The sequence below is a fragment of the Scomber scombrus genome, chromosome 4 (genome assembly GCF_963691925.1).
Source record: "Scomber scombrus chromosome 4, fScoSco1.1, whole genome shotgun sequence".
In the NCBI taxonomy this organism is placed as follows: Eukaryota; Metazoa; Chordata; class Actinopteri; order Scombriformes; family Scombridae; genus Scomber; species Scomber scombrus.
The window spans coordinates 15803089-15825775 of NC_084973.1; the positions used below are offsets into that span (position 1 = coordinate 15803089).

The 22687-nt window shown below is 38.8% G+C and overlaps 3 protein-coding genes across 5 annotated transcripts; 1 reads left to right on the plus strand and 2 right to left on the minus strand.

Annotated features, from left to right (window-relative positions):
* Window positions 1–17: 17 nt before the first annotated feature.
* Window positions 18–6752, minus strand: usp30 (ubiquitin specific peptidase 30). Its single transcript, XM_062417482.1, has 13 exons — window positions 6646–6752; window positions 5015–5124; window positions 4757–4930; window positions 4556–4659; window positions 4351–4449; window positions 3904–3949; window positions 3727–3821; window positions 3559–3618; window positions 3356–3442; window positions 3162–3242; window positions 2714–2936; window positions 2528–2624; window positions 18–1543 (listed from the first exon to the last, which is right to left on the minus strand). Exons 1-13 carry the CDS (start codon window positions 6714–6716, stop codon window positions 1291–1293), a joined length of 1500 nt encoding a protein of 499 aa, XP_062273466.1. The 5' UTR covers window positions 6717–6752; the 3' UTR covers window positions 18–1290.
* Window positions 6753–8667: 1915 nt separating this feature from the next.
* Window positions 8668–14836, plus strand: svopa (SV2 related protein a). The gene is made up of 16 exons (XM_062418044.1): window positions 8668–8802; window positions 9971–10128; window positions 10662–10747; window positions 10852–10950; window positions 11334–11405; window positions 11663–11787; window positions 11877–11940; window positions 12066–12191; window positions 12285–12413; window positions 12506–12579; window positions 12691–12767; window positions 13233–13337; window positions 13967–14078; window positions 14185–14266; window positions 14358–14447; window positions 14543–14836. Exons 1-16 carry the CDS (start codon window positions 8768–8770, stop codon window positions 14753–14755), a joined length of 1647 nt encoding a protein of 548 aa, XP_062274028.1. The 5' UTR covers window positions 8668–8767; the 3' UTR covers window positions 14756–14836.
* Window positions 14837–15360: 524 nt separating this feature from the next.
* On the minus strand, window positions 15361–22142 carry LOC133979515 (D-amino-acid oxidase-like). 3 transcript variants are annotated; one of them, XM_062418045.1, is made up of 11 exons: window positions 22111–22142; window positions 19578–19773; window positions 19384–19498; window positions 18903–18979; window positions 18557–18622; window positions 17869–17923; window positions 17589–17693; window positions 17415–17497; window positions 17007–17124; window positions 16649–16747; window positions 15361–16570 (listed from the first exon to the last, which is right to left on the minus strand). In XM_062418045.1, exons 1-11 carry the CDS (start codon window positions 22118–22120, stop codon window positions 16445–16447), a joined length of 1050 nt encoding a protein of 349 aa, XP_062274029.1. In that variant the 5' UTR covers window positions 22121–22142; the 3' UTR covers window positions 15361–16444. The 3 variants fall into 3 exon arrangements, with proteins under 3 accessions (XP_062274029.1, XP_062274031.1, XP_062274032.1); XM_062418047.1 differs by lacking the exon at window positions 22111–22142 and adding an exon at window positions 21834–21837 and having other exon boundaries at window positions 19578–19796; XM_062418048.1 differs by lacking the exon at window positions 22111–22142 and adding an exon at window positions 20568–20649.
* Window positions 22143–22687: the final 545 nt, after the last annotated feature.

The window sequence follows — 22687 nt, forward strand, 5'->3', positions numbered from 1 at the left end:
ACACTCTCTATAACCACAAGTCTAACCCTAAACATTAGCATATAGAAGTCTCCCTTTAAGAAAAAACCCTTCTAAAGTGCATGTTTGTTTTTATCTTTTTAATATCTGAAAACAATCACCTTTACAGATTGCACACAAATACACACAATCTGACATGAATATACATTAGTGCAAATTGCAAAATTAACAAGGGGTTTTGCACAAGGCCCTTTCTCAATTTGACTTAGCTTGTTTGGTAGGAGCAAAATGGTAGTCATCAGTAACACAGAATTAAAAATAATGAGGATAACTTTCCCAAAAACCTGCAGTCATACTCTGGCTTGTGGATATTTTATCCATTAAACCACACCCTGCAGAAATCTTGACACCATACCAAACAGCTGCAATGCATCACATTTTATCTCATGTTCACAAATCTCGAGCATTAAAGGCAACATGGCACTTTAATCTCAACTGTGCAACTATGCAAATCTCGACAGTCTAAGGATCATTATTGGAAACATAGAAAAATATCAAATTCAATAGTTTATGAACAATGTCGATTGAAACCATTTTGAATAGTTTACATACACTTCTGGGAATTATTAGGCAATTTAGATTCGATTAGACAACAGAGAACCAGAATTGAAGAACATTCTACTTATTTGATTTTTCATATTTAACAACTGCTAAGTAATATCTCCAAAAAGACCTAATAAACCATTATGTCTGTAAAGTACAGGTGTTGGACAAAATAAGTTAAATAACAGGAACACCTTAAAGTACACTGCATTCAAACACTACAGCATGAAAATGCCACAGAATTGTCTTCTTACAGCATCAACAAAGCTGAACATTTAAAGCTTCATACATGTACAAGTTATTGCAAGGCTATTAACTTGGAATGCACTATATTATCAGGTTTTCTTGTTTTTTTGTCTGGTGGCAGCCAAAATGTTCAATGACAGACACTTTCACACAACTGTAAAAAGAAAGGTTACTTGATCAACAACATTTGAATGAAGATCCTGCATGTCCGAAGTCTTTGGGATTAAGAACCTCCTGCTCTGCATCAGAGCAGCAAACTTGTCCACTCATGGATTTCCTATCATAGCATGACCTTCACTATGTTGCTGTGATCCATGATGCAATATTATCACTACTGTACCTGTATCTAGTGTGACTTTCCCTTCTGGTTTCAGTGTCACAAGGTCATAATCCATCACATTGTAACTGGCACATAGGTAAAGCTGTGACCGTTTGACTGGAAAGGCAGACAAACAGTCAGGCTGTTGGATTGCGAGGTCCTGGTTACTCCTCTGACCGAAGAGCGAGGTTCAGTCTTCGGACTCTTTCGTAGAAGAGCATGTAAGCGTTGGAAGACAGCACCTCTTGCAGGTTAGCTTTGCGTACAGAATCGTCAGACACCCAAAGCCACTGGGAGCTAAATGGTGAAGAACTGCGAGGTGAGGGAGGGCTGCGCCGGTACGTTACGAAATGTCCTGAGTGCATGTCACCATGGTGAACCAACACAGCCGCGAGTTGGAAAAGGTACTCTGTGGGGCTGAGAGGAAAAAGAATCAGATCAGATGATATTTACAGATGCTTTCATGATGTGGTGGAGAGCGGTGTCTAAGCAAGTTGGATCAAAATCTTCCTTACAAGTTCAACTGGGTTGAGATCTGCTGAAGAAAGTCTTGATTTTGTGATTTACATAATTCTCATCAAACAACTCAGTGACCAATCCCTGCCTCTGCACATCATTACAGGTAGGACAAATAATACAACAAGGTATGTTGGAATTTGTTATTAATATGTTAGATCCAATAGCATACCAGTCTTGCAAAATGGTACCAAACAACATTGTTTTTAATAACTCTGGCTATTTACATAGAAATGTGATATTCTGAGTCGCTCTACAGTTGCACAGATATTGTGATGCTTCTGCTGAAATATACAGAATCACCTGTACCCCTGATACAGTTTTCAGGGGATATTTACTGCTATTGTATTGTGTACAATGATTTAAGCTATGATTCCAGCCATAACACAGAAGGGCTTAAAGGACCAAGATTTGTGTAAGATTTAGTGGCATCTAGCGGTGAGATTGAAAATTGCTACAAAATGAATACCCCCAACCCCACCCCCCATCCAAGCGTTAAGAGCCTATGGTGGCTGCTAAACTCGCAAAAAACACAAAAGGCCCTCTCTAGAGCCAGTGTTTGGTTTATTTGTTCTAGGCTACTGTAGAAACATGGCGGTGCAATATGGCGGTCTCTGTGGAAGAGGACCCACTCCCTCTGTAGTTATAAAGGGGCTCATTCAAAGGTAACAAAACACAGCAACTCTTATTTATTTTCAGGTAATTATACACTAATTAATTTAATTAGGATTTGATTTTTTATTAGGGTTATTTAATAAGGAAATACTGAATATTACATTACATTTCTGCCAAGTCCATTCCACTATATGCCACAATGTTCTACACACTGCACCTTTTATGTGCCTGACTTCTTGTATTGTGGCACCTGTGGTTGTAAAAGTTTACCTGTAGTCATATGTGAGGCTGAGCTGTGGGTTCACAGCAGAAGGATGGAGAAAGACTGACGAACAGCTTCCATTGGAAAGAGGTTTGTTGTTGTTATCTGTAAATTAAAATATAACACCCTGATGATGAACGAGTCGATACAAACTTGATGATGATATTATTACAGAGTCAACAGATCCAGCATACCAGTGCCATTAGCGGTGTGCTTTTCAATGGTGTCATCAGATTTTTCTGCTTTTTGGGGCTTTGGAGTACATTTAATCCGCTGACTCCTCTGGGTGGAAGTGTTGTGTTTGTAGCGGTCCATTGATAGATACTCTGTAAACTGCACATGCTCCTGTCTTTTAATGGGAGTTCCTTCACTAGACCATGTCAGTCTTTGTAAATGGACGCAGAGACACTGAGGGAGCTAGCAGAAGGAGGAAAGAGACAATTATGTTAAATGACCATAACACTACAGTTTAGAATATCTGTTATTCATAATTGAGATGTTTTCTTTGATTTTACTGACACAAACATTTTTGTCCACCTAGTTTGGATGGCAAAAAGGTCAATGTACAGATTTTACTGACTGGTGATTATCATCTACAAACATTTAGATACGAGTAACATGATAAATATAAATGACAATTACCTTTCCCAGTTTAAGCTGTTTAACAAATGTTGTCCTCTGGCTTTCCAGAACCTGCCCATTGGCTGTGGTCCCTTGTTGAAGCTGAGCAGAAATTGTCAGAAAATGATGTACACTGCATTTAGTTTGTCATGACTGATGTTTTTCTTTGGTTTTCAGTCAACTACAAATTTAAGAAATGACTGATGATGGCGTACCTTGGTGCAGTTTTCACACTCTACTTCTTTGATGGTTTCTGAGGATATGAAATGTTGTAGACACTGATCTAAAGAAATTGGCCGACCCTGAGGACAAATACCCATCAGATTAAACAGTACAACAAAATGTATATTGAGTTGGTCTACTATGATAACTGTACTTCAGTTAATCTTAGAATAATGGTATTGACAATTCTGCTTACCCACTGAGGTAAAGGGATGGACAGGGAAAGACTCTCAAAGGAGTCATACCGTACTGGACTCTTTAAAAAAAAAAAAAAAGCAAAGCAAAAGCATGAATTACCTCGGAAAAACATCAAAAAACCCACAAATTCACTTGTTTTTCACTTTCGTAGCTTGATCAAACTCACTTGTTGTTCACAGCGCTTGCATGACATGTTGCTCGTTAAACGACCATGAAAAGGATGGTGGAACTTCCATGGACTTGGTATTGGATGAAGAGGAGCTGCAAAACAAAAAATAATCTTGTAAATGTACTTCTTTGTGACCTGATGGTGTAATGATCCTGATGTCTTGGGACTCCTTACCTCGACTTCTGCAAGTCATAGTTTTCTCATCTTGATCAGGAAGACTCTGGTATAACATACACAAAAGAATAATAAACACGAGCACAGTAATTGTGATTTGGGTTGCATATTAAAAAGGTGCATTAAGCAGAATTTGTCCCACCAGAAAACACATGCAGTCCACCTCTTCTCAAACACTTTTTTTTAAACTTTACTTACATTCACTTATCACCAGAGACAGACATGCTACTATCAAACAAGGCCATTGCTATATCTACTAGGTGACAAGTTTAATCATTTTCATCATGGGTCTGTGTGCAGAGCAGGACTATAGACATGTTTTATCTCTTTGTTCAGATCTTAACATTTATTTTAAGAAAATTGTTCTGTAGCTCATACTGGAGGCACTGACATGCTAGAGAGATTTGTTTGCAGATTAAGTGCCAAAGAAAATAGATAATAATTTACCTCGAGCGACTGCATGTCAAACAAATGAGTGACTTTGGGTTGGCGATCCCGCTCCTCCTCCAGAGAAGATGTAAGGACATGAAAAAGTTCATGGGCATCCTAAGAAGAGAAAAACAAAACAAATAGAAATGTGTTAAGATGTATGTAAACACTGCACCATTCATTCTATGTACACATACAAATTACCACAGTGCTATTAACCAACCTGCTCCTCAAATGAACTGATGTGCCACCGGTAGAGTCTGAGAACATCCAGCAGACATCCAGCATCAAGTACATCTTCCTCCCCAGGCTCATCACTGGACAGAGCTGTCAGTGCATTTACAAAAACAACATACATGTCAAGAATATGGATGAACACTCGGGGTCACCTGGGCTCTACTGACTCACTGACGGTTTTCTTTACCTTTGAGAAGCTGAAGTAGTGTTGTGGACAGCTGGTTGTCTTTACATGACTGGATGGGAGGTGAACCTGAAAACTTCTCAAGCCACCTGATGAAGGACGGACATGCTGCCAAGCCCTGAAGCAAGGAGTTCAGGAAGCAGGTGTTACCCAAGTTCAACAGACCAGGAACCATACCTGCAGGGAAACACAGGCCACTGTTAAGCTGTTTTTATAACCCTACATATAAACTGTCTAATAGACTGTTATACTGATTCTCACCTCTCTTTCTCTTCTTTCGCTCTGTAATTGGGCCCCACAAAACGTATACACCAGCTGCAATGGCAGCAGCTACTCCACCAATGACACCCCAGTTTTTTATCATCTTGTTTCTGTAAAGAGAAGATTATGTTAATGAAGCACCGGGCTTCAGCCTGAGAGGAGTAAAGGAGAGGGAAAAGACAGACAGAGAAAGAGTGGAGAGGGAGAAAGTTATGAAGGTCACAGGTGAGTATACACATACGTACTGTATATCACTCCTGTTGATAATTTAAAAGTCAGTAGTCTATTTTTTGTTGGAGGAATGTGGCTAGTGTTGACACATTCAATCCTTACATTTAATTTAAATTCTCTCACTGTCAAACAGACATTATCTGGGGTTACAAGATCTGTACAATAAAAGACAGAGTCAATCCTGTGTGACAGTTCCCATCCCCTGCAGCCTCTGAGAGATTAAGATACTGCCTTCTGGCTCCAATTAAGTGTCCTTTAGCCAAAACCCAACTCCCTGTTGGCAGTCCACAACAAATTCCGTCATCCTCACCTCAGCTTTTGACGACCATGACTCCTCAGTCACGGTGAAATCTAGGTGTTACGTTTGACTCTCGCCTGACTTTTAATGACCAGTTAAGACATCTATGCAACATCTCTAAAGTACAGAAAATGTTGGTGGCAATTTAATCATTACAAATAACTATGAATAAAAAAACAAGCATCTGTACATATATCAACTTGTGTAAATGTATCAGTTAAGAAAAAGGATCAAACACAGAAAATGTGCCTTACATAAAGTTACAAAATAAAAAAATATCGGACAACATAAAGGCAGATACCAATATATCTGTGAGAGGCCAATATCGACCGATAATATCAACTGACCGATATATCAGACAGGTTTTAGTTTGCATGTAATGTTCACATTTGATATCAGTGACAGTAGACTAAACATTACCAACACTTCTCAGTATGACAATACAACTCTTACAACCTCCAAAATGAGCTCAGAGTTGACTCAACACACATTGAACATTGTAACATTCACGACAGCAGGATTTATGTACCATTTGTTATGACTGCATACCTCCACCCATGAAAACTGACTTACTGTAAACTAAATGCATTAATAATGTGATCAGTCAACCTTTGAGCTGTTTATCTGTGTTGAGGACAGAACAGGACGTGACTTCAGATCAAGTAAAGCCTCTTCCACTTCAGCCTGGTCTGCTAGTGCCCCACTTTTCAAGCTTGAAATGTTAGTAATTAGGTTAGTTACGTTATTTTCAAGCTTCTGTGCGACATGATCTGAGTGAACTGCCGCCTCAACCTGACCGATGATAGGAGAGCATGGAGGAGGCTAGCTTTAGCACCTGAGCTAACTTACCAACAACACCGAGGTTACGGTTCCCCCGGCGGACTATGTCGCCTCCATACCGACGTACAAGAGCTGCTATCTTGAAATATATTCAACATGTCTCAACGTTAAGTGTCTCCGCAGTTTTTAAGCTGTACGTTAAACCGGACTCCGTGTTTGTCTGTCTCAACTGCGCATGTTTACACCTCTTTGTATCCGACGTCATGACCCGTTTCACTCCGGGCCAAGTGAAACACAAATTAGCTTTAGTTGTTGTTTTTACCTGATTACGGGTCCGGTGCCAAGAAACTCCCCAACAAGCTTATCGGAGCTCTCTGGTCTGCACCACAACATCCTGCTTTCATTACGGAACCTCCGTCTTTGATGGTATGTTGCACTACGGACTGGCTGAGGGGCGCACCAGTGTGTTCAAGGTTAAAACTCCGACCAGCAAATTGTCTGTTGCGCACATTTTTGAAGTCCTGATTAATTTTCACGCAAATATATGACATAATTAAAACACTTTAAAATTATATTTTTATATCTTGTACAAACTGTTGATAGATTTATTATTAATATATACAGAACTTCTGTCTGGATTCCTAATTTTCATCATTCTTAAAGATCCTCTCCACCAAATAAGTTATATTATCTAAAATTACATCTACTCCTTCTCCCTCAATAAAAGATAAATAATATAAGCAAATATTTTTCATTTGTAAAGTGTAACTGCTGGACACACGGTGTCTCCTCCTTCACTGTAAAGTTCATTCTCAGTGTTTGTGCACTTGAGGCTTCAAGTTTCCACTTCACATTTGTGTAAATTGAATTTTGGACTTGGAGATTGGCTTCCAGACGGATGTGATGATACAAATTATGCTCACAGGTCCACCCTTTAAAATTTGAATACTATGAAACAAGCCTTAAATTTGTATAGCCATGCCCACAGATATTTAGGCTTTTCTTTTACCATCAACCACCTTAAAAAGATATTGACTCACCAGCCATTGCACTGTACAGACCCAAGAGGGCCACAATATCTTCATTGTGTGAAGAACATTTAGTTTCAGGATTCCTGATATTTCCTAAGGATATTCTGGCTGCAGGAATATTACCAACTCAATTGCTTGTCTGTTAGGACAGATCAGTAAAGGCAGGAATTCCAGTCCAATCATTTATAAAGGAATAGCTGAACTGGTTTATCTGATAACAGAAGAAAACGTTTAACAGAGGATATTATCTAGACATCATAATTCGTAATTTTAATAATTATTAATCCAATAAAGGTAATTTGACTTCAAACACACTTACTATGTAAACCTAGAAAAGTTGAAAAAATGTTCTCACAACTTAAACCTTAAAATCAGTACAGTAAATAATTCATAAAATAGTAAGCTTTTAAACCAAAGGAAAGCAGAGACATGTCGTCCCATGGTTACACTATTTCAATGAAACAATCTGAGAAGTTAAGAGGAGAAATGAAGATTATGAAATTGTAACCCTAGTCTCTTCATATGAAGCAAATAATCTCTGTCTGTCTAATTGTATGTTTGTCCTATATGTCTTGAGAACCGTTCATTTGATCTTCTTTTTGGCAGGTGGATTGCTGGGAAATCAAAGAAGTTTTTCACGAGTTAAGTTGTTTGGATGAGCGGTTCTTGAGAAATATATATATATATATATATATATATATATAAATATAAATATAAATATATATATATGAGAATACCTCTTAAACAATGTTAAACAATGTTGATTAGATTCATCTCTGCTCGTGGAGTCAACATGGATACACTTACAGTGTCACTCTTCCACATTGTAGTTGGAGAAGGGAACTTATGTTCTCTTTATACATCCATGGAGGTAACATCACATCCAAGAGGAACATGGGTGAATTATGATAGTCTGCAAGTGTTGAGGGGCCTGTTACTAGTAGTGTCCTAGTTTACTTCAATATATAAACAGTGTTTGTGTTTGTTTGCATGGATGTTTCTGTTTCTGCTGTGAGGGCACTTGGTTTACTTTCACTACAATGATGTCCCATCTCTCCTCTTGCTCTCTGACTATCTGTTGTGGTGATGAGCCATGTGCTGTTGGACAGTGATCAGCGGGCAGATCCTCTTGATCCTCATCCTATCTTCTCTTCTCTCTACTGGTGTGTGTGTGTGTGTGTGTGTGTGTGTGTGTGTGTGTGTGTGTGTGTGTGTGTGTGTGTGTGTGTGTGTGTGTGTGTGTGTGTGTGTGTGTGTGTGTGCGTGTGTGAGAGTGCTGTGACTCGGCTTCTTATTGGCTGTCAGCGGACACCCGGAGCGGGTCGCTCTCCTCGGTGCTGAAATCGCTGCTGCTCGTCGTGATAATGTAAACGGAGATGAGGCCAAATACAGAGCGAGCCAATAAACAGAAAAATGGACGATGATCTGTTCCAACTGAGACAGCTGCCGTGAGTAGACGACCATGTGCACATTTGTATGTTTTTATTGAGTCCGTCTTCCACCTTGGCAGCATGTTTGGCCGACGCGTCGCCCTTTGACAGCTCGCTCTGCCCACCGTGTTTGTTTGCTCAGTTCGCTGGATCACAAATAGCATGTATCCTTTAAAAAGCAGCACTGTCATTTAATCGCAAGCAGTATATATCCTATTAGATTATATGGAGATGTTCATAGTTTAAGGCTTTTGAAAAAAAACATACATATAGCATTGTGAAGGTGGTGCAATTTGTTAACAGTCGTAGCATTTTAACCTGAAGACCAATTTGATTTATTCATAAGAAGCGGATTTGTTGTGAATTGCATGATGATACGTTCCCCGTCTTAATGCATTTTTGTGCTTTCTGTCATGACTCAGGACCTAATGTGGTTTATTTAACCCTGCTGTACATACATTAAGCTAAAGGCTGGCCCATACTAGTGTAGCTTGGCCTTCATAAAGAATGCTCCTCAAAGACAAACAGTAACATAATGTTTCTTTACAAATGAAATGGATAATCAATCAAACCATACAAATGATAACAAATCAATTCCTGTTGGGACAAAAGAGAAGAATTGGCTGGACTAACATGGATTTTTTTTACTGTATTGCTGAATAATTGCATATTAACTTTAATGTATTTAACACTAATGAAAGCTTAAAACTGAATATAATAGTGGCGCACAATACAAGACACCCATTTCTGTACATCTCACCAACTCATCTGCAGCAGCACTGATGCTTCCCACTGCAAGCAGGCTATGTTATGTAATTACAGTGATTAGGACATGACTGGCACTCTTTCAAGTTCAAGTTCTCTTATGGTGTTTCATCCTCAGTGAACCATCTATTATCTGCATGTGGGTGAAGATTACACCTTCATCTGTAGGAAACGTGCGTATCTGTGTGTGCAGCTTTTATAAGCTTGCCAAACAGTAGAGTGCAGTATCCAGAGCTGTCAGTTGGCCTGACATGGTTCGCCCATTGGACAATTTTACCACCCATTCAAAAATCACAGCCATAAAAAGCTTGTATCACCTAGGCAGCAGCCTCCAACTCTCAGCTTTGCCTTGACACTAGACCTCTGAAACTCTTCTGACCAGACAAATTTTTGGAATATCATTTTGTACTTTTTTTTGTAGTGTTGTCCGCTTCCGTCGCACAGGTGAGAGCACACGCTCTGAGGATGACGGTGAGAATCGGGAACAGGTTGTTAGGATTCCTGAGCAGACTGATCTGGAGTCTGTGGCACTTGCCGATGGAGCTCCAGTACCTCGAGAGTTTGCCAATCCAACTGATGGTAGAGTATGGCAGGATTTCTTTAGTTTCCTGTTTCTAATCATTCCTACCAAACTCATACTTAATAGTTTTCTCATTTTGCCATGTGAAATGATTTCAGTTATCTTTGGCTTCAAAGATTCTCACTTTTCTCAAAGATATTGTCTTTTATACACAATACTGTAAATTTAGATTCACAGTTGCCTAATTTCCAATTTCCTTATATCTGGTATCTGTGTATCTATTTGTATTTTACTTGATTTCATTCTGTATTCATTGTTTATTATGTTTTATATTTTGTTCTGATACCTTTCTTCACTGTTTAAAACACTTTTCCTCTGTGTTTGACAGGGGCTACAAATACATTTGCATTTCCTTACTCTAACCAATTAAAATATGCATACTAGTTTTTGCATAATAATTTTAATCTTAAAAAAGCAATAGAGATTTAATTGATACTCAGTACTCATACTCAATAGTTTATTCCCCTTGCAATGTAAAATGATTTTTGTTGTCTTTGACTTCAAAGATTCTCACATTTTTTCATTCCCTCAGACACATTCATGGTAGAAGATGCCGTAGAGGCCATCGGCTTTGGGACATTTCAATGGAAACTATCCATCCTCACTGGTCTGTCCTGGGTGAGAACTGCTCTTTACTAAAATTACATCCACTCCAGGTACTACGTCTCTGTGTGTAGTGAATACTAAACTATTGTGTGCCTCGTGGTTTCCTGTTTTTTCAGATGGCCGATGCTATGGAGATGATGATCCTCAGCATCTTAGCCCCACAGCTGCACTGTGAATGGAGACTACCAAGCCTCGAGGTGGCACTGCTTACATCGGTAATGGCTCCCTAATGTCAGTAGAGAACTCTTGGCTGGCCGTGCTGTATAACTGTCCTGATAGTTATAGATCAAGTGATTAGGAATTGTTCTGAAATAAGTTCTTGTGTTGAATAATGACCACTATGTGGAAAACAATGGAGCGCGTAGTTGCTTTTGATTGTGCTGCATTATATTCATTTAAATGACTATCAAACACAGAGACCTTGAGCCATGCTTATTTTTAGCGATTTTGATTATTGATCACTTAATTTAGATCTATTTCTTACAATAGTCACTGTACAAGAGACAATGATTTGTGTAAAGCTATATATTTTAATTTTGTGCATTAAAATTGTTGCAGAAATACAACATTAATTCACATTTTTCTACCATGAATGCAGGCAGTGTTTATTGGAATGATGCTCAGTTCCTCCCTTTGGGGAAACATATCTGACAAGTATGGAAGAAAGACAGTAAGTTCTAATAAAGTCTCTGTTGTCTGTAAGATAAACATTGGATTGAGATTGTAGGTGTTCACAGTGTTGCTTTTGGATCTCTACTGTAAATGGAAGAAAGTGATTATTATCATACAATAGTGGTGGCCCATTTATGATGTCATATGAGTAAGTACAGTATGTGAGGAGAAATTGAGTTATTCTCCTGAACAGACGTATCAGATCACCATGATTTATTTAGCAGCTTGTTATGTTTTGATCGTATGCACACACAGGGTCTGAAGATGAGCGTGTTGTGGACCATGGTCTATGGCGTGATGAGTGCTTTTGCGCCTGTTTATGGCTGGATCCTCTTCCTCCGTGCACTGGTGGGCTTTGGCATTGGAGGAGCACCGCAGTCGTCAGTAACCCTCATTCATTGCTCTAAAAGCAGCACTGTAATTAATGATTTGAGTTCAAATTAACAGTGAAGTGTCCTCTCTTTATAAGGGTGACACTCTATGCTGAATTTCTACCTATGAAGTCCAGAGCTACATGTATTTTGCTGATTGAGGTATTGATTACCCTACACTATCTCATCCATCTATCCTCCATCAAACCATAGTGAATATGTCACCAACAGATTACAAAATGGGCAATTTTTCTCTTACAACTTGTTTTCACTGCTCTGCCTCACAGATATTTTGGGCACTGGGCACCGTGTTTGAGGTCCTCTTAGCAATCCTGGTGATGCCCACTCTGGGGTGGCGTTGGCTGCTCGGCCTCTCTACAATTCCTCTCTTCATCTTTGCCATCCTATGTTTTGTGAGTATGAGGTTATGAGTAGGCTATTTATACATCATATACAATAAGGAAGCAACATTCTCACCTGACATGTCACTTCTCTTGGGGGAGCAGTGGCTACCAGAGAGTGCTCGATACGACGTGCTGACAGGGAATCAAGAAAAAGCTCTGGCCACATTAAAGCGCATTGCCACAGAGAATGGAGCACCCATGCCACTGGGAAAACTTATTGCCGCCAAACAGGTAAAAGGATGTTTCTGAGGATTACTAATAATTCATGTATGACCTGCTGTTGTGTTGTCATTCTCATTTTTTATGTTTGTTTTTCTAATCAGGAAGATCGAGGGAAGATTCGAGACTTATTTTCATCCCACCTTCGCTGGACTACAGTTCTGCTGTGGTTCATTTGGTGAGTACCAGTCACATCCTCATCCATTACTCACTGACTTTCTTTTCTTATTCTCAAAAACTTTCTCCTGATGCACAGGCGTATTCATCAGCTGAGTCTCTGTCTCCTCAGGTTTGCGAACGCCTTCTCCTACTATGGATTGGTGCTGCTCACCACAGAGCTGTTTCAGGAGGGAGGTGCATGTGGAAGTGAGTCACTGCTTCAACAAACGGCAGCAGAGGCCCTCACACACTCAAGGGCACACACAACTCTTTATGTTGGTTCACATATAAAAGAAAGATTGTAGTTCTGTGACTGAATGTGTTGAATTCCCACAAAAAAAATGTACATATATCCCAGAAGAGAGTCTACATTTGTAGAATGTAGAAATGGAAGAAGTAAACTATGTATTTTTGTGTGATTGATCTTACTGGTACACTTAATGGAAGTGAGCTATTGTTAATGTTATTAGTTACACCTGTGTGACTTCTTACCTCTACAACTCAAAATATATGATGTGAAATAAGGTCTACACATTAGGTATATTTTTCTTTGCACAAATTTGGTTATACAGACTGTACAGACTTGGAAAAGCAACATCACAGACACAGCTGACTAAAACAATGCTGGGTGTGTACTAACCTGTTTATCTGTTGTTTTATATCTCCCTCTAGTGTCCAAAGGTAATAAGATGGAGCTCCGGTGCAGCTTGGAGTGTAAATATCTGAACTCCGACGACTATAAAGATCTGTTGTGGACAACTTTATCTGAATTCCCAGGTACACCTTTTCAATTAAACAATAATAGTTACGGTAGTGTTTTCACTATACTTGAATTATATTTACTGGATTACAAAATATTCATACAAGGTTAATAACAGGTTTAGTTCTCTGAAATTATGCAGTGAAAGGTTCTGGTAGGACTGTTTACATCATTTTTGGTATATTTGATACAAAATGAAGTAGTAATAACTACACTGAATGCTTTTTTCTTTGTATTCAATATAAATCCTCCTAATTTCTGGGTAAATGCTTATTAGTTGCTGCAACAATTGCCATGTTATACTGAAAAGGGTCAATTATGTTACTTGTCACTACATTATTTTAAGTGTATTTCAAGGACAGACCATTAAAACAGAAAAACTGTCAATAGATCTTTATCATAGAGGACACTTTGGCAAGGTGTAACTTTGACATGAGAGACAGTCAAACCCATTTGAAGCAGCGCCATCATTAATGTCATAAGTTACTCTTCTGCTTTTTATGTAACTGAACATGTCTGACGTGTATTAGAATCTGTAAGCATAGTAATAAAAAAATTATGTGGGTAATTACAGTAGACATGAGCGCAAATCAGTGTTTTTCTATCTTGCACACATGCTGTTTGGTCACTGATTTATTCTCCACAGGACTGCTGGTGACACTGTGGGCTATTGATCGATTGGGAAGAAGGAAGACCATGGCACTGTGTTTCTTCGTCTTCTCTATGTGCATCATCCCACTCTACGGTTGTGTTGGGAGGTAAAGTGGACCTTCATGGGAATGTTGAAATGTGTTTTTTTTCTTTCGATCAGATGGCAGATCCACCATTTATCCGCTGTTACTTTTTTTGTTTCATCTGTTCCAGAACATCCATGACTGTGTTGATATTCATTGCCAGAGCTTTCATCGCAGGAGGATTTCAGGCTGCCTACGTGTACACTCCAGAGGTAAAGTAGAGACAGACAGAATGAAGTTTTGCATGTATTGTGGGAAATGCAACAAGATAGGGCCTCCTTCATTTTTTCTGATACTCTGCAGGTGTATCCAACTGCGACCAGAGCTTTAGGTCTGGGAACAAGCAGTGGAATGGCCAGAGTCGGTGCCCTCATTACACCTTTTGTTGCACAGGTAACACCCCTCTAGAAGTTTTCCCCTTTTAAAAACTATACAAAGCGAAAAAGCGGCAATGTGATATTTGTTCATCCTTTGGCCTTCACCTGCAGGTTATGTTGGAATCTTCTGTATACCTGGCTCTCTCAGTATACTGCTGCTGCTGCCTCCTTGCTGCCGTTGCCTCCTGTGCATTGCCGATTGAGACGACGGGCCGGGCCCTGCAGGAGTCCAGCCACCGTGAGTGGGGCCAGGAGATGATTGGCAAGGCCTCCTCCCCGAGCTCAGGGCGGACACGTAACTCCAGCTCCGGCTCCCAGGGCTGAGGACACGCCAGCTGGAGTACAACTGAGAGGTGACCGCAGTGGTGAAAAGAGGAAAGGAGAGGCAGAAAAAGCTCGAGCAGCTTTCCGTGTCCATCTCCAGTCCCATCCTATGATCCCTCAGTTTCGGCACCACAGTGGCTTCAGAGAGCCAGGCAGCACAATATTTTTTACATGTTACTGTAATTATCGTCTTCAACCACCATTGCCATCACAATTTTGCCACTGTATAACTGCACACTGGGTGAGTGGAAAGACAAAATTGCCTACAGAAGGAAGATTGAATAAAAAAATATTGGTGTGACAAGGGAGAATTTAAATACTTTATGTATTTGAATCCTGCTTTTTCTAATGTAAGAGAAGCGAAAGAGAATAAAGAGTTACGCTCTGTAAGAGTTAAAATAGGTTCGAACAACTAACTTCTGATCAGAAAGCCTTAAAACTACCTATTCTGTCATTGAGAGACTTTCTCTTCACCTTATGAAACAGCTGCTTTAGGTGTGTAGGTGCACATAAATTGCCTGTCAAAACACACTGATTACTAACTCAGTTTTTAAGAGGTGCGTTGCTGGACATCAACAGATCATTAGATTCACCCTCAAGACATGAGTTGTAATAAAAGGACAAAGTGTACAGTAAGTCAGAGACTTGCTGGCATTCCTTTTTCCCGTGTTTAAATGTTTTCTGTTTTAATGTGAGGTTCAACAGTATTTGTGTTGTTCCTGAAGAAAAAAGGAGAAAGGCCAGTACTATTCCCATAGTAATAACAAAAGTCAACGTATGTCTGGATCATTTATGTTAATTGTATTTACAACAAGCAGATAAACCTGCTGAAGCCATCAGAGCATCAATGTGCTGTTCACAGTATCTCATTTTTACAAGATGGAAGCCCACAAATCCTGCATTACATTAGAAGACATGTAATTAATAAAAGTATTAGGAGATTAAAATAAGAATATTTCCATCAAATCACCCAAAACCTATTCAATCTATTTAGAAAGAATTAAATTATTCTAAAAAATGGACATTAACATGAGTATATGGTGTTAGGATCTATAACCCATTCTCCATCTACCACTCTACTTTAACAGACTTTGAGGCTGTGCACACATAGACATGTGACACATCAAACATTTATCAGGATGTTACAGTCTGTCTCTCTGTAAATAATGTATCAATACCTGGTTTAACTGTTGTCTTTGTAACAAAGGTGATGTGGAGACGGACTTCGCCCAGTCTGATTCAGTCAGTAAACACACTGAGCAAAGTTTTAATTTAAAAATAAAGAGATTAACTGGCACAGGTCCAACAAGCTGACTCCTACCTGCCAGTGTTTGAGATATCATGCTGCATTAAGTGTCTGTGCACAGATTCTTGTCAATGCACTGGATGTAAATGTGTATGATACTGTAGTAAATTATCTTTCAAAAAGAGCAGCAGATTCATGTTATTATTGATTATTTATCAGGTATAATCATTATTAATAAGTTTCGCTACTTTTCATATTCTATATTTCTTTCATCTTACATATACATAACACTGTTGTACGAAGGGGTGTAGTTACTCCAAAGATACGTGATACTGAATATCACTTTGCTTTGAGTGTTAATTACAGACAATAATAGTTGTCTTATGGATACAAGGCACTTACACTTAAATTAAAAAAATGAGCCTCTACCGCCAATCACAAGTTTACAAGCGAGCTTTTGGCCCTTTCCCCTTTTCTTCCACAATCTGACCGAAGAGCCTCCCTGCTTCCTGAGCGCAGCCTCGGTGAATGGTGAGTCCGTAACCTCCATGGCCATAGTTGTGTATCACCTGAATGAGAACCATGATGTATCAGAAACTGACGATCAATATTCATATGTAGAGTACGGATCAGCTGTTATGGATTACCTCTATCGAAGTTGCTCCGGACGGTATAATCTGCCTCTCCAGTCTAACTTTGCTGCGAACAGGCCTGAGGCCGGACCAGTCTTCCATTATCCTGGCATGCTGAGGTTAGAGAACAACAAGCCTCAATCTCTCTGAAGCTTGACATTTTTTCTGAAATATTAAGAAAATTGATGTAGAAATAAACTAAAGTATAACGTACTAAACTAACAGTACTAGTATTACATAGAACTTCAAAGAATCTTGATTTGATTAGAATCGGTAACATATTAATCCCAGCCTATATTGTAAATCATTTATGACCATTGATTAACAAAGTCTTTTTATGGCCTCTTAGACAAAAAACCTTTTGATATCTCACCTTGAGGCTAGGCTCCAGCTGGCAAGCCTCTTCCCAGATTTTTTTATGATCAATGGAACTGTTTTGTTCACTCCAGTTTCCTACTTGAAACACCCCACCAACTGTCACATGACGACTCCTGCAGATAATATTTAACAATTCTTGTTTTCAGGCTACAAAAATACTAAAAGATACACCACTGCACTGTAAATTGACAACACAGCAGAACCTTTGCAGCCACTGCTGGAGTAAACGTGACACTAAAAACATAATTGAGCAAAATTATATAGAGCTGGTGAATTATAAACCTGTATTATCTGTAAGATAAATCTAAAAGTGAACAAGTACTACTAGTCATCACTATAAACACTACAAGATAAGTAGTATGTTCCTGCAGTAATTATCAGTGCATTGTGTCACTAACGTTACCCTGGAATGATGTACGGTGAATTGTAGACCCCTGTATTGAGATCGTGGGTAAGAATCCAGTGCTTTAACCATGGGGCATCCACCTGAAAAACAGGAGTAACAATATTTATTCCCATGCTGCCTTTAAATTGGGTTATATCAACTGAAAACACACTTGAACTGTTTCATTCTCACCTTCAATATCTGGCCCCGGCCCGGTTTGAGGTCCGGGTCAGGCTGGAGGTCTCCTGATCTTATTCCGGTGCAGTTTATTATCACATCTGCCCCAGTTTCTGAGAGCTAAACACAGGCAAGCACAATAAGAGATAACAAATATGACATAACATTTTGCACATCCGTATCTTCCCTAAGTTATGTGTAAGTAATGTGAAAGTGTGAATGGTACATTATTAAAGACTAGCTAACAGCTAACTATATTAATGCATATGCAATATTTTAAAAATCCCTCACTAACCTCCTTGAAGGACGCAATCTTCCTGTGATAAAATTTCACACCCCTTTTTTGCAACCTGGGGATGGGACAGAATCAGATGGACATTACAAACACCAGAAAACCACTGTTAAAAGATAAGCTTATTTTATTTTTTCTTAAACTTAAGCTTTCTAAACCAGTTTGGATACTGGGTGGGTGAAGCTTTAATCTGGGTATAGGGCTGTTTTTTTTTTACACTTTCACACCTTACACTGTGAGACTTTCTATGCAGATGACTTATAGTGTGTCAGACTATAATTAAACCAAAACAATTTCAGACACTAATGAGTTGATTATTTTTGTCAGGCAGCTGAATATGACTTTTTCCCATGTCTACACAATTCATGATGGTAGTTAGCTCTCAATAACTGACCATTGAAAGCACACTACTTGCAATGCACTATGGGATAACATTTGAACAACACTACAAAAATGAAAACACTCTAAGTGAATTATTATTATCCTTGTGGGGAAAATTAGGAATTTAAAAGCCACCAAAAGGAAAATTTAAATAACACAGGTGTTTTTTCCCCTTTCCATCTTTGTATTTCATAATAAATTATGTTGCTATCAGGGGATTAAAAAAAGGACTTGTTAAATTCTGGTGAAGAAAAATGCTGACACAACTCAACTGCCATGCAAGGTCACTAAAAAGAAGTTAATCACTCACCAATCCATCAGCCAAGGTAAATATGTTTTGCCTTCCACCATAAGTGCAGTGTTGAACCACCCATAACTAAAGTGTTGGATAAGAAGAGATACGTGTGTCAGAGTGCAACAGGTGAGGACAAAGAATCGTCCATTTAATCATTCATATTTTTTTTATCTTGTATTATGAATAGCCACTATACTGTTTAGTAAGATCAAAACAGAGGGTTTTTTAAAAAAAAAATATGGATAATGCACATGAACTAAACATTTAGGTTAAACAGTTACTTGAAGAAAGCTCAGGAGATGATGGAAAAAACTTTTATCAAGAAACATTTCTCATCTTGAAACTTTTAGCAAGAACCTACGTGTATCCAGGGAACATCTGCAGCTCTCGCTCTGTGAGCTGTCTGAAACCCAGGACAATATCTTTAAATGATGGATCCTGCAGTCAAAAACAAGTGACTTAGTAAGAGATTGTCTATTATGTCCTCAACATGTCTGTGTTAGTTAACAGTCAGGATACAGAATCTCAATTAATCCCTGAGTTTTACCCGTAGTGTGGCCTCACTGTTATTGTTTTCTAAGCGTTGCTGGCACCCATTCTTGTGCAGCTGAACAAAGCTCTACTTTCAGCCAGGCTGAATACTAATAGACTGCATTTATGGTATATAGTCCACTGGTATGTGATGAGTACGTTATCTCAGGGTACATTTTAACTGTCATCCATTTATCTGCAATTTTCATTGCACAGTACCTTTGCTCTCAGTTGTAAAAGTCTTCACAAGCATGGTCAAATCTTATCCTACAGGTCAAATCAAGTGTGCATTTTCCAAGTGCTTTACTCACCTGTGCTGGTTCAGTGAAGAGGTTGTAGCCAGACTGGAGGAATACTCCCATCTTTATGGACTCTGGTGAACTGAGGCAGCTCAGCAAGTAGTCAAATGTCTCTTTATTCCATTTTCTAAAGGTGAGCAGAAGGCAGCATTAAAATGACAGCCCGTTCTTCTACATAAAGAGGGAGTGAAAGAGAAAACACTCACGTCTCCTGGATGTTGCCCTTGTCATAGAGGTACGGCTGCCAGAAGCCAGCAGCTCCATCACTAGTGGTCAGTGGAGTGAAACGGTCTGCATACACCTCTATAGTCAGTTGGCTGACAACGGAGTGATACTGCTCATATATGCTCTGAGCCGTGGACAGGCCAATGACTCCAGCTCCGATCACTGCCACCCGCATGTCTGAATTAACATGAGACACAATACTTTTACATCTGAGACTTACTCACATATGAATGCATCCTGTATGGAAACAGACTTTTGGAGGACATGATCATCTGGATATCTATATTATGTACATTGAATTATATTACACAAGATTGGATATGATTAGAAATGTATTATTCTATTATTGTTTCTATAGCCTATCATAAAACAATGTATTTTTCAATATATTGTATTATTGTTGTTACTGTACTATTATTACAGCACATATTGAATTGAAAAATAGTAATGAATATTACTCAGTGTAGATCACTATCTTACATTGTTGATGGAATTCTTCAATAAAACTGGGTACAAAAAGAACGTTTATAATAGCAGTGTAGTTTATAATATGAGTTTAATAACCTATATCAGCATTTCTAAAACTTTTTCACGTCAAGGACACCTAAACTGACACAGCTTAAATTTAGTCCCAGCGTCCCTCACCTGAGAAGATTTTCGCTTTTATATGTTTTGTGTATGAAACCTATGACCAAAATAGACATGCATTCTGTCACTGTATTATTATGGAATCCCTTATGGACCCCACTTTGACAAGCACTGATCTTCATTATGTAACGGGGTGAGCAACATGTCGGCAAAAGATTAATCAACTTTAGCGGAGCAGCATTTTAAAGCAAACCGTTTGCGTGGGAAACAATGTTTACAATGCAAGTGTTGCATTTTAAACGTGCAGATAAAACACTGACATGGTAGCTACAGATTATAACTCAAAACTGCATCAGTATAAGTGTCAGAAAAGGTTGATTTACCTCCGGTAGTAGTCGACAAACACTGCAAGAGTTGCTGAAGCCTGCCTCAGCGTGTAAAGTTGTAGCTGTTCAGCGGTGAAGCTGTCACATGGGCGAGGGGCGGAGACACGATACTGAATAGTAGGCCCACATTTTTGTGTATATTTGTGTATATATATATATATATATATCTTGCAGTGTTTGTCGATATGTTTTAAGCCTTTTCAGCACTTTAGATAACTGCGGTTGTTTAAAATGTTCTACATAAATAAACTTGTAATTGACATGTTTACGTTATAGAGGTAATTCCAAGTGGATTATGTAAACTATGACCACTGTTGTTGTGTTTTTCAAGTTTTATTGTAACAAATGCAACACAGCTTGATGCTTCACCACAGAGCATCAAATTCAAGATATTGTTCCACTGGTATATTTATATTCCTCAAGCACCATATGCACTAAAGGTTATTAGACTTGCTTCAAGGTAACTGGTCTTCATTTGTCTGAATGTATTCAGTCTGTTTTTCTGTTATGAGAAAACAAGATTGCTTATTTCAAGAATCAGATCACAACTAAAGTGTTTGAAGATATTAATTCCTACAGTATGTCACTTTAAAATGTAGGCCCTGGTAGCATGTCACAATTCATAACCCTGTAAAATGAGGTAAGTTTAACCCTCATCCCACCAACATATTTAACATACAAGGACTACAGACTGGGGTCCCTGAGGACCCTAAGAAGAAACAACCATTGTAAAAAATCTTACACGTTATTAGTTAATCCAAATCGCAGCTTTTATCTGAAGTAACATTTTTCACAAAGCCTTCAAAATAATGCATGATTAAAATAATGCACCATTCCCCCTGAACAGTGTTGAAATATTTAAAAAAAAAAATCATAATCAATGCATGTTTGGTTTGCAGAGATTGTGAAAATAGCTGAACTCATGCTTATTCTACAAAAACAGTATCAAATAGCCTAGATAAAATTATTATCACCCTTTAGACATTGCAAGAATAATTTATGTGTAGTGATAGCAGACTACTGTGTTTTAATTGGTATCACAGGTGTTTTCAATCGTGTAATCATTCATGCAGCCAGTTTAAAATGAGAAAATGACTCACTCTGCTGTTTTGTGCCACTGTGGGCATCACATTGAACATGGAAAGGAACACTAGCGAGTGGCTTGACGACATTAGAAACAAGGTAATAGCTGAGAATGGTCAACTAAAAGGTTACACGACCATCTCCAAAAAGCTTGATGTTCCTGCAACCACTGCTGCCAACACTGCAAGAGGACATTTGGCTCAAGATTGAACAGACGGATTGCTTGAATGGTCAAGAAAGAACCAAGAAAAAACTTCAATACAGATCCAAGCTGATCTTCAAGTTCAAGTTACAATAGTTTCAAATTGCACCATCCATCACTGTGTGGATGAAAACTCTTCTCGGAATTTGTGCTTTGGACAGCTGAAACAAAATTAGAGCTTTTTGGTAAATCACACCAACTCCATATTTACAGAAGAAAAAATGAAGCCTTCAAAGAAAAGAACACAATGCCTACCGTGAAACATGGAGGAGTCTCAGCGATGTTTTGGGATTGCTTTGCTGCCTCAGGAATTGGCTGCCTTGAATCTGTGCAAGACATAATGAAATCAGAAGACTATTAAGGCATTTTGGAATGAAACAGCCCAGTGTCAGAAAGCTGTGTCTTAGTCGCAGATCGTAGGTCTTCCAGCAGGATGATAACCCCGAAAAATAGATCAAAACGCCTTCAAGAGTGGATGAGATGAACGGACCAGTCTAAAATGGCCCTGAGTCTGATTCCCACTGAACATCCATGGAAAGAGCTGAAACTTGCAGTTAGGAGACAGCATCCATCAAGCCTGAGAGAAGTGAAGCAGTTTGCACAAGATGAGTGGACCAAACTACCAGTGGAGAAATGTAGAAACATTATTCAGAGTTACAGAAAGCGCTTGACTGCAGTGATTGCCTATGTGGGCTGGGCTAAAGTATAATAAGGGAACCAATATTTTTGGCCATGCCATGTTCATTGATTTTATTGTAACCTGGTTAAGTTATAAATCAAAAGCAAACTTCCAGTTATATTCAATGTGAAATAAAGATTGACGTACACCATA